We start from the raw sequence: 16,452 nt of genomic DNA on the forward strand, positions 1-16,452 counted from the left end.
TCGGGGCAGCAGAGTCTGGAGTTCAGCTCCAGGCTGTCTGAAAGGAGTTCGTATATCCTCCCCGTGAACCACAAGGGTTTCCTCCGGCTGCACTGGTTTCTTCCCACAGTCCAAAGACGTATGAGTTGGTAAGTTAATTGGTGATTATAAATTGTTCTGTGATTAGGCTAGGGTTAAATAGGTGGGTTGCTGGGTGATGTGGCTCGGTGGACCTGTTCTGCACTGTATCTCTAAACACATAAATAAATAAAACTAAAGCAAGAATCTATGTCCCACGGTAGGGTGTTTAAAACTAGAGACCATAGGTTTAAGGTGAGGAGGAGAGGTTTAAAGGCTATTTGAGGGTTAGCTTTCTTCCCATACACAGTAGTTGGTATCTGGAATTAGCTGCTAGAGAAGGAGGCAGGAACAGTAACATTTAAGAGGCATCTGGACAGGTACTTGAATGAAGAGGACAAAGAGCAATATGGAATTAATGCAGGTAAGTGGGATTTGTATAAATTGACATGATGATTGGCAGTAATGTGGAGGGCCAAAGGCCTTTTTGTACGCTGTGCTCCTCTATGACTATTAGAATGATTCATAATAGGAGATTCTAAGTTCCTTTACATTCTGACATTGGATGGGCCTTTCTAAACACTAAGCATCACCTCATGGTTGTGACTGTCAAGGCAACATGAAATACCCATCTCTTGGTTGTCTTTGATAAGGTGTTGTGGTGGTGAGACATCAGCTTTAAAACACATCACTCCTTATGCTGACCTTTGAGACACAAGAGATTCCGCAAGCGCTGGACAACTTAAGCCACACACACAGAATATGACAGGAACTTGGCAGGTCAGGCGGCATCATGGGGATGAATAAACAGTTGACATTTTGAGCTCTTCATCAACTGTCCCAACATTTTGTGTGTTGTGCTGAAGTTAGTCCCACAGTAAATGAAATCAAAATAACTGCAGATGCTGGAATAAGCTGAAAATTCTGCAAATATTCAGCTGGTCAGGCAGCATCTGTAGAAAGAGGAAAAGAGCTATTATTGCAGGTCTGAGTTATTTTGTCAGCATACTCCCCTGATACTGTCTGACCTGCTGAACATTTCCAAGAACTATCATTACAGTTCTGAGGTGCTTTGTCAGTTTACATCCATTGATAAATGCCCAACTTCCTGAACATTTCCAGCGTTTTGTGTTCTGGAATCTTGAAGAAATGACAATGTATTCACGTTGTTTTACTTTGTCATGGGGGGGGGGAACTTGCAGGTGCTGGAACTTGGATGGGGAAAATGTGAGGCTATCTAAGGTGAAAACATTACTTAAATAGAGGGAGTGAGAGAGTATGTACAGAATACCAGTGGACAGAGGACTCCAACTGTTCTGATAGGAGAATCAAATGTACCTCTGACATCCCTCCTGTACTTTTCTCCAGTCACTTTGAATGTATGTCATCTCGTATTAGCCATTGCCACCCTGGGAGAAAGGGTCCGGCTATGAACTTTATATATGCCCCCTATGCCTCTATCAAGTCACCTTTCGTCCTCCTTTGCCTTCAAAGGGAAAAAACCCAACTCGTTCCATCCTGATAAATCTCTGCACCCTCGCTAAAGCTTCCTATAATGAGGTGACCAGAACTGAATGATTCTTTGGGAAATTCCATCTCTGCTAGTGATGTTTATTCCAGAAGCAAATAGAAACAACATCTGGACCTAGATTTCTGAATGGACAATGAACACATTGGTATTTTTCCTTCTCTTTTTGCACCACTTAATTTTCTTTGTTTTAAAATATACTCTTACTGTAGTTTTTATTACTCTGTATTGCAATGTACTGCTGCTGCAAAAACAACAAAGTTCACAACATACCAGTGATATTAAACTTGATTCTGATTGCTGACAGGGCCACCACTAATTTCCCATCCCTGATCACTGCTCTATGGACTTGAATTCCAATATTTATATCTCCAGTTCTTTTTGATTTTCATGAACATTGGTGTTTTTTTTTTGCTATTCCTTTATCTGTCCTTCCAGTATTAAGTCTCTAAGAGGAGATAAATGTTCATTACCAATATCATTCCTGTATTGCTGCAACTCCATTGTCACGGATTTATCGTCTAAAATGTATTCTCTCCTTGGGTCTTAATTCAATAGTTTGTGACTACAAGGCAATTTCTTTGAAAATAAAACCTTCAAGTTCATGAAATACCATAAGATATAGGAGCAGAATTAGGCCATTTGGCCCATCAAGTCTCCACTATTTCATCATGGCTGATCCATTTCCCTCTCGCCCCCATTTTCCCACCACCTTTCTGCCCTGACTAATCAAGAATCTATCAACCTTTGTCTTAAGCAAACCCAATTATTTGGCTTCCTCAGCTGCCTGTAGCAATGAATTCCACATATTCACCACCCACTGGCTAAAGAAATTCCTCATTTCCATTTTAATCCAAAAAGAGCAAAATGTAGCATAATCTGTAATTAACGCAACACACACAAAATGCTGCTGGAACGCAGCAGGCCAGACAGCATCCATAGGAAGAAGCACAATTGACGTTTCTGGCGGAGACCCTTCATCAGGACTGCTGTGTTCCACCAGCATTTTGTGTGTGTTGCTTGAATTTCCAGCATCTGCAGATTTCCTCATGTTTGCATAATCTGCAATTAGGTTATCAACACCATTTCCTGATGGAGATTGTGATTTTTTCTATCTACTTTTGTTCCTGGGGAGTTCTGACCAGAAATTAACAGGATTATTGGGGGATGTATTAAATTAGCTTCAGGGACTGGATCACACTGTACTCTACAGTCAGCAGCCACTTTATTAGGTACCTCCTGTTGTAGATCATCCACTCCAAAGTTTGACATGCTGTGTTTTCAGAAATGCTCTTCTGCATACCATTGTTGTAACATGCATTTATTTGAGTTACTGTCACCTTCATTCACACAGCACGTGTTACTTATTAACTGAAAATATTCTGATAGAGAGCCAAGAAACAAAACTAGCCCAACAGTTAACCAGAAGTTGCTATTCAAACTAGTTCACCACAGTTCTTCAATAGAAAGGGTGAACAGCTTCAAGTTCCTGGGAATGGACATCTCTGAAGATCTATCCTGGATCCTATATATAGATACAATCATGAAGGAGGTACACGAGTGGCTATAGTTCATTAGGATTTGAGGAAATTTGGTAAGTCACCAAAGGCTAGTAAATTTCTACAGCTGTACCACGTGGAGAATTCTAACTGGTTGCATCATCACCTACTATGTAAGTGCTAATGCACAAGATTGGAAAAAGCTGCAGCAGGTTGTTAGGTCAGCCAGCTACATCATCATCAACTCCCCATTGTCAAGGACATCATCCAAAGGTGATGCCTCAGAAAGATCCACCATGACCTTCACCAGCCAGAAACACTCAACATTCATTACTACCATCAGGGAGGACGTACAGAGGAGCCCGAAGAGCCACAATCAATGTTTTAGGAACAGTTTCTTCCGTTCTGCCATCAGATTTCTGAACAGTATACCAATCAATGAACACTAATGACTTCATTATTTAGCTCTTTTTATACTACATATTTTTAATATTTTAAATTTTATATTTTTCACAAAAATTCCAGGACACCAGTGATAATAAACCTATTTCCATACATCCACAACATTCTTTTTCAACAGCCAGTACTGATACACCAAAGAATTTTTATTGTTTTTAAAAAAAGCAAAATAATACAATTCAAATTGAAAATTCTAGTAGCTTATACAGTAAATGTGTAGATGGAGTGCTGAGTTGCCAAACGCCCTCGGCAGCTTCAGCCTTTCAGTTGGTCTAAATCATCCCATTTTCTATCGGCTAAATGAACTTCGATTATTTCAGCAAACAGGTGATTCTTCAAGAGCTTGTAGGCTAGCGGTAACAACTGCCGAACCACTTTGTGAAAATACTGCAAGAAATGAAAGTATCTTTGAGAAATAATTTAATCCTAACAAGTCAAAACAACTAAGGTCATTAGAACAGACAAGATAAAGTTTAAAAAATAATTAGAACACCCTCTTAAAAACATGCAGGTTTGTAGGTTAAACTCAGTTCTGATTAAAAATATCAAAGTACATGAATGTCACCATATAGAACTCACACACATTTTCTTGCAGGCATATGTAATAAGTCAGTCATACTTAATAAGTCAGTCAGTAAGACGAAAGAGCTGATTGTGGACTTAAGGAAGGGTAAGAAAAAGGAACATATACCAATCCTCATAGAGGGATCACAAGTGGAGAGAGTGAGCAGCTTCAAGTTCCTGGGTGTCAAGATCTAACCTGCTCCCAACATGTCGATGTAGTCATAAAGAAGGCAAGACAGTGGCTATGCTTTATTAGGAGTTTGAAGAGATTTGGCATGTCAACAAATACACTCAAAAACTTCTATAGTTGTACCATGGAGAGCATTCTGACAGGCTGCATCACTGTCTGGTATGGAGGGGCTACTGCACAGGACTGAAAGAAGCTGCAGAAGGTTGTAAATCTAGTCAGCTCCATCATGGGTACTAGCCTACAAAGTACCCAGGACATCTTCAGGGAGTGGTGTCTCAGAAAGGCAGCATCTATTATTAAAGACCTCCAGCATGCAGGGCATGTCCTTTTCTCACTGTTACCATCAGGTAGGAGATACAGAAGCCTGAAGGCACACATTCAGCGATTCAGGAACAGCTTCTTCCCCTCTGCCATCCGATTCCTAAATGGACATTGAATCTTTGGCCACTACCTCACTTTCTTAAATATACAGTATTTGTTTTTGCACATTTTTAAAAAATCTATTCAATATGTAATTGATTTACTTGTTTATTATTATTTTAATTTTATTTTTTTCTGCTAGATTATGTATTGCATTGAACTACTGCTGCTCAGTTAACAAATTTCACATCACATGCCAGTGATAATAAACCTGATTCTGAATTCAATAACCATAACAGAATCAATGAAAGACGATACCAACAGGGCTGACCAGTGTGCAAAAGACAACCAACTGCAAATACAAAAAGAAAAGAAAATAATAAATGTAAATAAATAAGCAATAAGTATGGAGAACATCAGATGAAGAGTCATTGAAAGTGAGTCAGTAGGTTGTGGGAACAGTTCAGTGATGGGGCAAGTGAAATTATCTCCTCTGGTTCAAGAGCCTGATGACTGAAGGATAACAACTGTTCCTGAACCTGGTGGTGGGAGTCCTGAGGCTCATTTATCTTCCTGATGGCAGCAGCAGGAAGAGACCATAACCTGAGTGGTGGTTCCCTGATGATGGGTGCTAAATGTTCCGTGTAGATGTGCTCAGTGGTATGGAGGTCTTTACCTGTGATGGACTGGGTGTTTCCACTACTTTTTACAGGATTTTCCCTTCAAGGGTGTTGTGTTTCCATACCAGACAATGATACAACCAGTGAATATACTGACAACCACACAATCATAGTGCTTAGCTTCAAGCTTTACAGCACCAGCAATTGAAAGCTCAGATTTCAATTCCTGCTGCTGTCTGTAACGAGTACATACACTCTCTCTGTGACTGCGTGATGCTCCAGTTTCCTCCCATATGCCAAAGGCATATGGGTAGGGTTAACATTTTGTAAGCTGGGGTCATGCAATGTTGCCGCCAGAGGTGTGGCAACACTTGCGGCTGCCCCCAGCAAACTCCTGGATCCTGTTGGTCATTCATGCAAATTGCACACTTCACTGTGCGTTTCAATGTACACGTGACAAATAGCAGAATTAGGTCATTTGGCCAATCCAGTCTGCTGTGCAATTCAATCTTGGCTGATCCTTTTTCCCCTTCCTCAGCCCCACTCCACAGCCTTCTCTCCGTAACCTTCGATGCCGTGGCCAATCAAGAACCTATCAATCTCGACCATAACTACGCCCAATGACCAGCTGCCCATGCTAACAAATTTCACAAATTCACCAGCCTCTGGCTAAAGACACTTCTCTGCATCTGTTTTAAGTGGATGTGTTGTATCCCTATCATCATGGACAAAGCTGCAAAAAGTTGTAAACTCAGCCAGCCCCATCAGGGACACCAGCCTGAAGACACCTTCAAAAGGTCACGTCTCAAAACAGTGGCATCCCAGGATGAGCCCCCTTCTCATTGCTCCATCAAGGAGGATGTCCAGCAGCCTCGAGATAAACACTCAATGCATCAGGAACAGCTTCCCCTCCACCATCAAATTTCTGAATGGACATTACACTACCTCACTGTTCTTTTACACTACTTATTTAGCTTTTTATATATTGTATACATATTTCTTATCGGAATATATCATTTTTATTATGTATTGCAATGTACTGCTGCCACAAAACAACAAATTTCATGGCATTTACCAGTGATATTAAACCTGACTCTGATCCTAAATCAATCATTCCCTGTCATTAAGAGCCACAATTAAAGAGCTCAGTTCATCAGAAATAAGGCACTCTCCATACACAGTCTACTGTCAGTGTACCGGAGGGCAAATGTGGGTTGTAGGCTCGTGTCCTACAATTATACCAGGTCTCACAAACACCTGATTACTTGTTTCACAACAAGTTTTCTCCAAGAGGACCACGACCTTCTTGTAGGGTTTGGAGGTTCGTGTGCCTCAAGGACCCGGAACGATACGCTGGCTGAGTCAGGGCTTTATGCTTTAGCTCTTGGCAGGGTCACCCATGCTGAGCAGATCAGAGTAGAGGCCAGACTCAGAGTGGCCCACCAGTCTTTCAGGTTCGGCGGTTCAGCTCAGGACTAACAATCCTAACTGGTCAAACAAAACTATAATTATTTCCACAGTGCCTACAGCAAGTATTCACCCACCCCCGGAAAGTTTTCATGTTTTATTGTTTTACAACACTGAAGCACAGTGGATTTAATTTGGCTTTTTTGACGCTGATCAACAGAAAAAGACTTTCATGTCAAAGTGAAAACAGATCTCTACAAACTGATCGAAATTAATTCCACATATTAAACACAAAATAATTGATTTGTGTGGGCACATGGTCAAGTGGTTAAGGCGTTCGACCAGCTATCTGAAGGTCGTGAGTTCGAGCCCCAGCCGAGGCAGCATGTTGTGTCCTTGAGCAAGGCACTTAATCACGCAGTGCTCTGCGACGACACTGGTGTCAAGCTGTAAGGGTCCTAATGCCCTTCCCTTGGACAACATCGGTGTCGTGGAGAGGGGAGACTTGCAGCATAGGCAACTGCCAGTCTTCCATATAACCTTGCCCAGGCCTGCACCCTGGAGAGTGAAAACTTTCCAGGCGCAGATCCATGGTCTCACAAGACTGATGGATGCCTTAAATTGACTGCACAAGTAGTCACACCCTTTAATATGACACACCAAATCATCACTGGTGCAGCCAATTGGTTTTAGAAGTCACGTAATTAGGTAAATAGAGATCACCTGCCTGCAGTCAGGGTGTTTGTTGTAAAAATACACCTGGATCTGGAAAGTCCAATTGCTGGTGAGTCAGTATCTGGCAAAAACTACACTATAAAAACAAAAGAACACTCCAAGCAACTCTGCGAAAAAGGTTATTGAAAAGCACAAGTCAGGAGATGGATAGTAGAAAGTTTCCAAGTCACTGAATATTCCTTGGAGTAGAGTTAAGTCAATCATCATGAAATGGAAAGAATATAGTACAGTTGTAAATCTGCCTAGAGCAGGCAGTCCCCAAAAACTGAGTGACCGTGCGACAAGGGGATGAGTGAGGGAGGCCACCAAGAGACTTATGACGAGTTTCAGTGGCTGAGATGGGAGAAACTGCGCAAACGGCAACTATGGCCCAGGTGCTTTACCAGTCGCAGCTTTATGGAAGAGTGGCAAAAAGAAAGCCACTGTTGAAGAAAACTCACATGAAATCTTGGCTAGTTTGCTAGAAGGCATGTGGAAGACTCAGCTGGAAAAAGGTTCAATGGTCTGATGATGCCAAAATTGTGCTTTTTGGCTATTAGATTAAACTCTATGCTTGATGCAAGCCAAACACTGCACATTATCAAAAAACACACCATCCCTACTGTGAAGTATGGTGGTGTCTGCATCATGCTGTGGGGATGCTTCACTGCAGCAGGTCCTGGAAGGCTTGTGAAGATAGAGGGTAAAACGAACGCAGCAAAATACAGGGAAACCCTGGAGGGAAAACCTGATGCAGTCTGCAAGAGAACTGCAATTTAGGAGAAGATTTGTTTTGCAGCAAGAAATAACCCCTAGCATAAAGCCAAGCTACCCAGGAATGGCTTAAGAACAACAGTTAGTGTCCTGGAGAGTGGCCAAGTCAGAGTCTGGACCTCAATCCAGTTGAGAATCTGTGGCTGGACTTAGTGCTGTTCACTTACGATCCCCATGCAATCTGACAGAGCTTGAACAGTTTTGTAAAGAGTGGAGAAAAATTGCATTGTCCAGATGTGCAAAGCTGATAGAGACCTATCCACATAGACTCAAGGCTGTAATTGCTGCCAACGGTGCATCTGCTAAATACTGACTTGAAGGGGGTGAGTAATTATGCAATCAATTATCTTCTGTTTAATAATTGTAATAAATTTAGACCAATTTGTTGAAATTTGTTTTCACTTTGACACAAAAGAGTCTTTTCTGTTGATCAGTGTCAAAAAAGTCAAATTTAACATTGTAAAACAATAAAACATGAAAACTTAAAAGGGGGATGAATACTTTTTATAGGCTCTGCATGTGGCCAAGGACAGACAGAGATGGAGGCCCTTTATTGGTGTCCTAAATGTCAGTGGTGTAATGGGCAATTAATTAATAACAAGTTTACTTTGTGAAGTCCTGTTGCAGCAAAGACTGACATTCTAAACATTCCTTTAAGCATCTTTTCCACTATTTTGACCCTGTTTTTGTGGGTTCATTGTAACTCTGTTTTGAGCAGCTGGAGGTTGGAACTGAAGGCCTTCACTGAGGTTACAGGACTGTGTATGCGTGGGTGGGACGTAGGAACGGGGCTTGTTTCTGCTGTTTGGTGCTTGTTGCATCTGTTGAGCGTGGTGGGCAGGCTACTGTAGGACGGTGTCAGAATGTGTGCCGACACTTGCAGGCTGCCTCCCCAGCACACCCTCCGGTGCGTTGGTTGTCGATGCAAATCATGCATTTCCGTACACATTTTGATGATCATGTTGTTAGGGCATATTCTGGAATTGGGGATATACAGCAAACATTAACTTCAGCAACCAATCTTTATAGACAGGAACGTGGATTATCAATTAAATTTAAAATCCAGTCCTGTTTCCTGGAGATGTGGAGTGTCCTGGAGTTAATTGAAAAATCATTCAGTGCCGATTAACATTCATTCTGGTTGTCTGGAGTGTGGTTGCGAAAAAAGGTGTGAAAATGATCTGGAATTCAAAGGAAGCATTGTTGATACATTGATAAATATAGAATTCCCCTGGATCTTTAGCATATAAAGATATTGGGCTGAACAGGCCTCTTCCTCCAAAAAGGTCTCAGCCTGCTGCTCTACTGTAAAGATGAACTATCCACGGCCTCCTCTACTGTAAAGATGAAGCCACACTCAGGTTGGAGGAACAACACCTTATATTCCGTCTGGGTAGCCTCCAACCTGATGGCATGAACATCGACTTCTCTAACTTCCGCTAAGGCCCCACCTCCCCCTCGTACCCCATCTGTTACTTATTTTTATGCACACATTCTTTCTCTCACTCTCCTTTTTCTCCCTCTGTCCCTCTGAATATACCTCTTGCCATCCTCTGGGTCCCCCCCCCCCCTTATCTTTCTTCCCGGACCTCCTGTCCCGTGATCCTCTCGTATCCCCTTTCGCCAATCACCTGTCCAGCTCGGCTCCATCCCTCCCCCTCCTGTCTTCTCCTATCATTTTCGATCTCCCCCTCCCCCTCCAACTTTCAAATCCCTTACTCACTCTTCCTTCAGTTAGTCCTGACGAAGGGTCTCGGCCTGAAACGTCGACTGTACCTCTTCCTAGAGATGCTGCCTGGCCTGCTGCATTCACCAGCAACTTTGATGTGTGTTGCTTGAATTTCCAGCACCTGCAGAATTCCTGTGTCAGCCTGCTGCTCATTATGTTGAATAAACGACTTCTGTATCCACTAGCTTTAGTCTCTATCGAATGACTTTGTTCAAATTACAACACGTGATAGATAAACTTGAGTCTTGAATCTCAAGCCAAGCTGGATTCACAGATCAGATTTCCACATGCACACAAAAAGCAATGCTGAGCCCCCATCATCTACTCACATGTGATCCGTAACAGAAGAGGTCGATCCCGAGTTCGTATCCCATTCCGTAGTCACATTCATCATTTGCAAACTGAACGTATGTTATTATCTCTTGGATCGGGGCAAAAGCTTTGACTCTTGCTTCATCAGATGGAGCTTCTACGATTGCCTTGCAGATCTTTTTCAGTCTTCCTTTTTGTTTTGGAGGCAAACAGATACTGGTTAATTCTATATGCCTTCCTGTTGCTACTTTTCACAAGTCTAGAGTGTAGGAGGCTGAGGAGCAATCTGATTAATTCTCAAGTCAAAGAGTGAATGGTCACAGTGTTTTCTCCAGGGTAACATGTTTGAAGTAGAACAGGCCTGAAGTGGGGGGACCCCAACCTGCAGTCCACGGACCCCGTGGCTAGTGGTTGGAGTCCATAGCATAAAAACGTTTGGGAACCCCTGGTTTAAAATGAGGGGGGAATGATTTAAAGGTGACCCAGGTGGCGAATTTATCCACGCAGAGGGTGTTGGTTATATGGAATGAGTTGCCAAAGGAAGAGAGTGATGCTGAACAAATACAATAATTAGGAGACATTTGGATAGGTGCATTGGATAGAAACAGAAATCCCAGCCCACAATGTTGTGCCAACCATGAAACCTACTCTAGAAACTGCCTGGAATTTCCCTAGCGTATAGCCCTCTATTTTTCTAAGCTCCATGTAGCTATGAGTCTCTTAAAAGACCCTATTGTATCTGCCTCTACCACCATCGCTGGCAGTGCATTCCATGCACCCTCCACTCTGTTAGCCATTCCAGCCCTGGGGAAAAAAGCCTCTGGCTATCCACACTGTCAACGCCCTTCATCACTTCCTACACCACTATCAGGTCACCTCTCATCCTCTGTCACTCCAAGGAAAAAAAGGCCAAGTTCACTCAACCTATTCTCAAGAGGCATGCTCCCCAATCCAGGCAACATCCTCATAAATCTCCTCTGCTCTCTCTCTATCATATCCACATCTTTCCTGTAGTGAGGTGACCAGAACTAAACACAGTACTCCAGGTTAGGTCTAGCTAAGGTCTTGTCTAGCTGTAACATTACCTCACGGCTCTTGAACTCAATCCCACAGTTGATGGAGGCCAACACTCCATATGCCTTCTGAACAATACTGTCAATCTGCACAGGAGCTTTGGGTGTCCTGTAGTCATGGACCCCAAGAGCTTGGTGATCCTCCACATTGCCAAGTGTCTTACCATTAATATATTATATTTTGTCTTCAGATTCAGGGGGGTATAGACCAATACAAGCTAAAGGGACGAGCTCAGAGGCAATTTGATTGACATGGACGTGTTGGGGACTCCATGACCACAATGTTCCATTTCCCACTGTGAGTCTGAGGGTCTGGCACAGGCAGAGATCCTCCTGGACAAGGACCTGAATCATTGAGGCAAAGAAGATTATGGCCCAAGTGCAGCTAAATGGGATTAGTATAGATGGTCAATATCAACAGAGCTGAAGGTATAGTTCAATGTCTCTGGAATGAAAGAAGAGCTCCGATCCTGTACTTAATAGTCCTCACCACCTTTCTGAAGCACCATCACTATTACAGGAGATATCCATGGACAACCCATCACTATTCCTTTTCTTTTGCACTATTTATTTTGTAACTTATAGTAATTTTGTGTATTCACACAGAACTGCTACTGCAAAACAACATGGCATACAATTCAGTGATAATAAAGCTGATCTGGGGCTTGTGAGTGTCAACATGGTACAGGGAAGTGGGATTGATCCGAGAGTCAGCATGGACTCAGGAGCTGAATGGCTTTTTCAATATCGTACGAAAAATGATATTGGTAGATATTTCATTAAACTGAAGAATGAAGGAAACTATAGGCTGAATTTCTGGTACATAAGACACAGAAGCAGAAATTAGGCCACTCAGCCCATCGAGTCTGCTCCACCATTCCATCATGGCTGATTTATTATCCCTCTCGACCCCATTCTCCTGCCTTTTCCTCATAACATTTGACACCCTGACTAATCAAAAACCTATCAACCTCCACGTTATATATAATCGATGACTTGGGCTCCGCTGCATCCGAGGCAATGAATTCCACAGATCCACCACCCTCTGGCTAACGAAATTCCTCCTCATCTCTGTTCTAAAGGATGTCCTTGTAACACAGAGATTTGGATAAAGTAGCAAGGAATTGGGCTGGAATCGTGAGAATGCTGAATTGGGTGAAAACTTGCAGGCTCCTATGACTGGACACATTATTACAATTTAATTTTAAACAGCAGTCTTGAATCACAAGTTGCTGAAATTAATTTTTCAGCACATCACAGTGGGACCATTCTGTGTTCCTAATTCTTTTTCAGCATTTTTTTTTAAATAACGCACCACAAAGGGAATTAATTCATCAGAATTCAAAGTTAAGAAGCATGGTTAACTCAAACTCATTAACTCACCCATTAATTCACTAACTGCATGAGGTTATACTTTATGTGCAGTTCTGACTGCCGCTTTGGAACAGAACTATGTCATTCTGCTCATCGAACCTGCGCCACCATTCCATCATGGCTGATTTATTTTCCCTCTCCTGCCTTCTCCCTGTAATCTTTGACACTCTGACTAACAAGGAACTATCAACCTCTGCTTTAAATATATCCAGTGACTTGGGTTCCATAGGCATTTGTGGCAATGAATTCCAATATTCAGTACATTCTAACTAAGAAATTGCCACCTCATATCTGTTCTAAATGTGTTTGTATTCTGAGGCTGTGCCCTCTGATCCTAGACTCTCCCAGTATTGGGAACATCCTCTCCACATCCAGTCTATCCAGGCCTTTCAATATTTGATAGGTTGCAGTGAGATTCCCCCAGTTCCTCTAAACTCGGGAGTTCAGGCTGAGAGCCATCAAATGTTTCTCATACATCAACCTTTTCATTTCCGGGGTTATTCTTGTAAACCTCATCTGGACCCTCTTCAATGTCAGCCCATCTTATCTAATATAAGGGGCCCAAAACTGCTCACAATACTCCAAAGAGGTGGTGGTAGAGGCAGATAATCTTTGACACCCTGACTAACCAGGAACCTGTCAATCTCTGCTTGTAATATATCCAACAACTTGGGACTCCATAGGTTCCTCCTGATCTCTGTTCGAAAAGGCACATCTTTCTATTGAGGCTGTGCCCTCTGGTCCTCCTGGATTCCCCCACTATAGGAAACACCTTCCCCACGTTTCTGTGCTGTAGGACTGTTGAATTTCTTTTAAAGTTAATCACAAAGAGAGATATATTATCAATACAAACATACCATCAGTCTCAGGAAGCTCTCTGTAACCCACGCCAGTTTTGTCTATCGGGACCACCAAACCTGCACCATGGAATGTCTTAGTAACAACCTGGTGATAAAGACACAAGACACCGCATTGTCACGATGTAAACAACTTAAACAAAACCAGAACACTTAGCCAGAAACTTAAAGATATTTATCCACTGTACAAGTATCAACTGCTTTGACTTGGAACACAAAGTGTTTTAATTTCAGAGAATTTTAAATTTAGCTATATCTAATAAATTATTCATTGATAAGGTAATGAGAAAAAGGGCTAAAAATGACAGGATCTCCTGTGACCGTGTGGGTTTCATCCAGGTACTCTGATTTCATTACACATTGAGCAGTTTGAAGTTCCTGGATGGCAATCTCTCTGAGGATCTATCCTAGGCCCAACATATTGAAGCATTTACAAAGAAAGCACGCCAGTGGCTATATTGCGTCAGGAATTTGAGGAGATTTGGCATGTCCCTAACGGCTCTAGCAAATTTCAATAGATGTACTGTGGGGAGCATTCTAACTGGTTGCATCACTGTCTGGTAGAGCAGAGCGGCTACACAGGATCAGTAAAAAGCTACACAGGGTTGTAAACTCAGCCAGCTCCATCACGGGCAGAACCTCCGCAGCATCAAGAACATCTTCAAAAGGCAGTGCCTCATTAAGGTCAACCCCGCTTCTCCCCCCAACCCAAGGCATGCCCTCTTCTCATGATTACCATCAAAGAGGATTACGGGAGTCTGAAGACACACACTCAACATTTAAGGAACAGCTTCTTCCCAACTGCCAAAAGATTTCTGAATGGCCAATGAACTCAAGAATGTTACCTCACTCTTTTTAAAACCGCAAACACGAGGAAATCTGCAGATGCTGGGATTTTAAGCAACACACATCAAGGTTGCTGGTGAACGCAGCAGGCCAGGCAGCATCTCTAGGAAGAGGTACAGTCGACGTTTCAGGCCGAGACCCTTCATCAGGACTGCCTGGCCTGCTGCGTTCACCAGCAACTTTTATGTGTGTTACTTCACTCTTTTTGTTTCCTTTTAAACTAATTTACTTTACATTGTAATTCATAGCATTTTTGCGCCTTGCACAATGCTGCTGCTGCAAAATAAGAAAATTCCCGACAAACGTGAACGATAATAAACCTGACGGGTTCACTCTGCAAGGCCATCAAACACTGGAGCAGAATTAGGCCATTCGGCCCATCGAGTCTGCTCTGCCATTCCATCATGGCTGATTTACTATCCGTCTCAACCCCATTCTCCTGCCTTCTCTCCATAACCTTTGACGCTCTGACTAATCAAGAACCAATCATCCTCTGCTTTAAATATAATCAATGACTTGACCTCCACAGCCATCTGTGGCAATGCATTCCACAAATTTACCATTTTCTGGCTGAAGAAATTTCTCATCTCTGTTCTAAATGGATGTAACTCTATTCTGAAGCTGTGCTCTCTAGTTCTAGACTTGCCCACTATGGGAAACATCCTTTCCACATCCACACTATCGAGACCTTTCAATATTCAATAGGTTCCAATGAAGTAGCCCCCTCATAGTTCTAAACACCAGTGAGTACAGACCCAGAGCCATCAAATGCTCCTCAAACATGAACACTTTCATTCCCGGAATCATTCTTGTGAACATCCTACGGACCCTTTCCAATACCAGCACATCTTTTCTGAGATAAGGGGCCCAAACTGCTCACAATACTCCAAATGAAGTCTGACCAATACCTTATAAAGCCTCAGCATTACAACCTTGCTCTTATAATCTAATCCTCTTGAAATTAATGGCTAACATCACTTTTGCCTTCCACACCATCGACTCAACCAGCAAGTTAACCTTTAGGGAATTCCGCGCGAGAACTCCCAAGTCCCTTTGCACCTCTGCTTATTGAATTTTCTCCACATTTAGAAAACAGACTACTCCTTTATTCCTTCTACCAAAGTGCGTGACCACACACCTCCCTAGACTATATTCCATCTACCACTTCTTTACCCATTCTAAGTTTACTGTAGACTCATTGCTCCCTCAACACTACCTGCCCTTCCATCAGTATATGCTTATCATCCACAAACTTGGCCACAACGCCATCAACTCCTTCACCCAAAACACGGACATAACAGGAAAAGAAATGGCCCCAATATCAACCCCTCCGGCACACCACTAGTCGCCGGCAGTGGTGCCAGTCAGCCAATCTTCTATCCATGCTAGTATCTTCCCTGTACTACCATCAGCTCTTACCCTCACCTTGTCAAAGGCCTTCTGAAAATCCAAGTAAACAATATCCACTGACTCTCTACTCTCTTCCCATTTCCTCAAAGAAGTCCCAACAGTTTGTCAGGCAAGATCTTCCCTTAAGGAAACCATGCTAACTTTGCCCTATTTTATCATGTGTCTCCAAGTACCCCAAAACTTCATCCTTAATAATGAACTCCAACATCTTACCCATCATTGCAGTTAGACTAAGTGGCCTATAATTTCCCTTCTTTACCTTCCCTCCCTCCTGAAGAATGAAGTGACATTTGCAATTTCCCTTTCCACTGGAACCATTCCAGAATCTAGTGATTCTTGAAAGATCATTACTAATGCCTCCACAATCTCTTCAGCTATACTTTTTACAGGCACTGTAACTCCCATCAGGGTCTTTTTACCTTTGCAGTTTCTTAGCTACCCCTACTCATGACAATTCTACAAATTCCAATCTTATGTTACTCTTCTCAGGATTTGGTTTTGTTTTCTCTCCCCAACAGAGTCAACCCACATCCTTTGGCTATCTGCTTGTCTTTTCAATATAATTTGTATGCTTGGATGTTACGTTCTCAACTATGATCTTCTTTCAACCACGACACAGTGATGCCCACAATGTCAAAACTGCCAGTCTCTAAATGCGCTACAAGATCTACCATTTTCC

General features: G+C 42.5%; 1 protein-coding gene across 1 annotated transcript in view; it reads right to left on the reverse strand.

Annotated features, from left to right (window-relative positions):
- Positions 1-3,563: 3,563 nt before the first annotated feature.
- Positions 3,564-16,452, reverse strand: part of hpf1 (histone PARylation factor 1) — a 28,022-nt gene continuing 15,133 nt past the window's right edge. The window contains exons 6-8 of the mRNA XM_072257646.1: positions 13,518-13,605; positions 10,231-10,403; positions 3,564-3,930 (exon numbers count right to left, since the gene is read on the reverse strand). Coding sequence (XP_072113747.1) covers positions 3,799-3,930; positions 10,231-10,403; positions 13,518-13,605 — 393 coding nt within the window. The 3' untranslated portion in view covers positions 3,564-3,798. The remainder of the gene's footprint in view (positions 3,931-10,230; positions 10,404-13,517; positions 13,606-16,452) is intronic.

This window comes from Mobula birostris, chromosome 5 (assembly GCF_030028105.1).
Source record: "Mobula birostris isolate sMobBir1 chromosome 5, sMobBir1.hap1, whole genome shotgun sequence".
In the NCBI taxonomy this organism is placed as follows: domain Eukaryota; kingdom Metazoa; phylum Chordata; class Chondrichthyes; order Myliobatiformes; family Myliobatidae; genus Mobula; species Mobula birostris.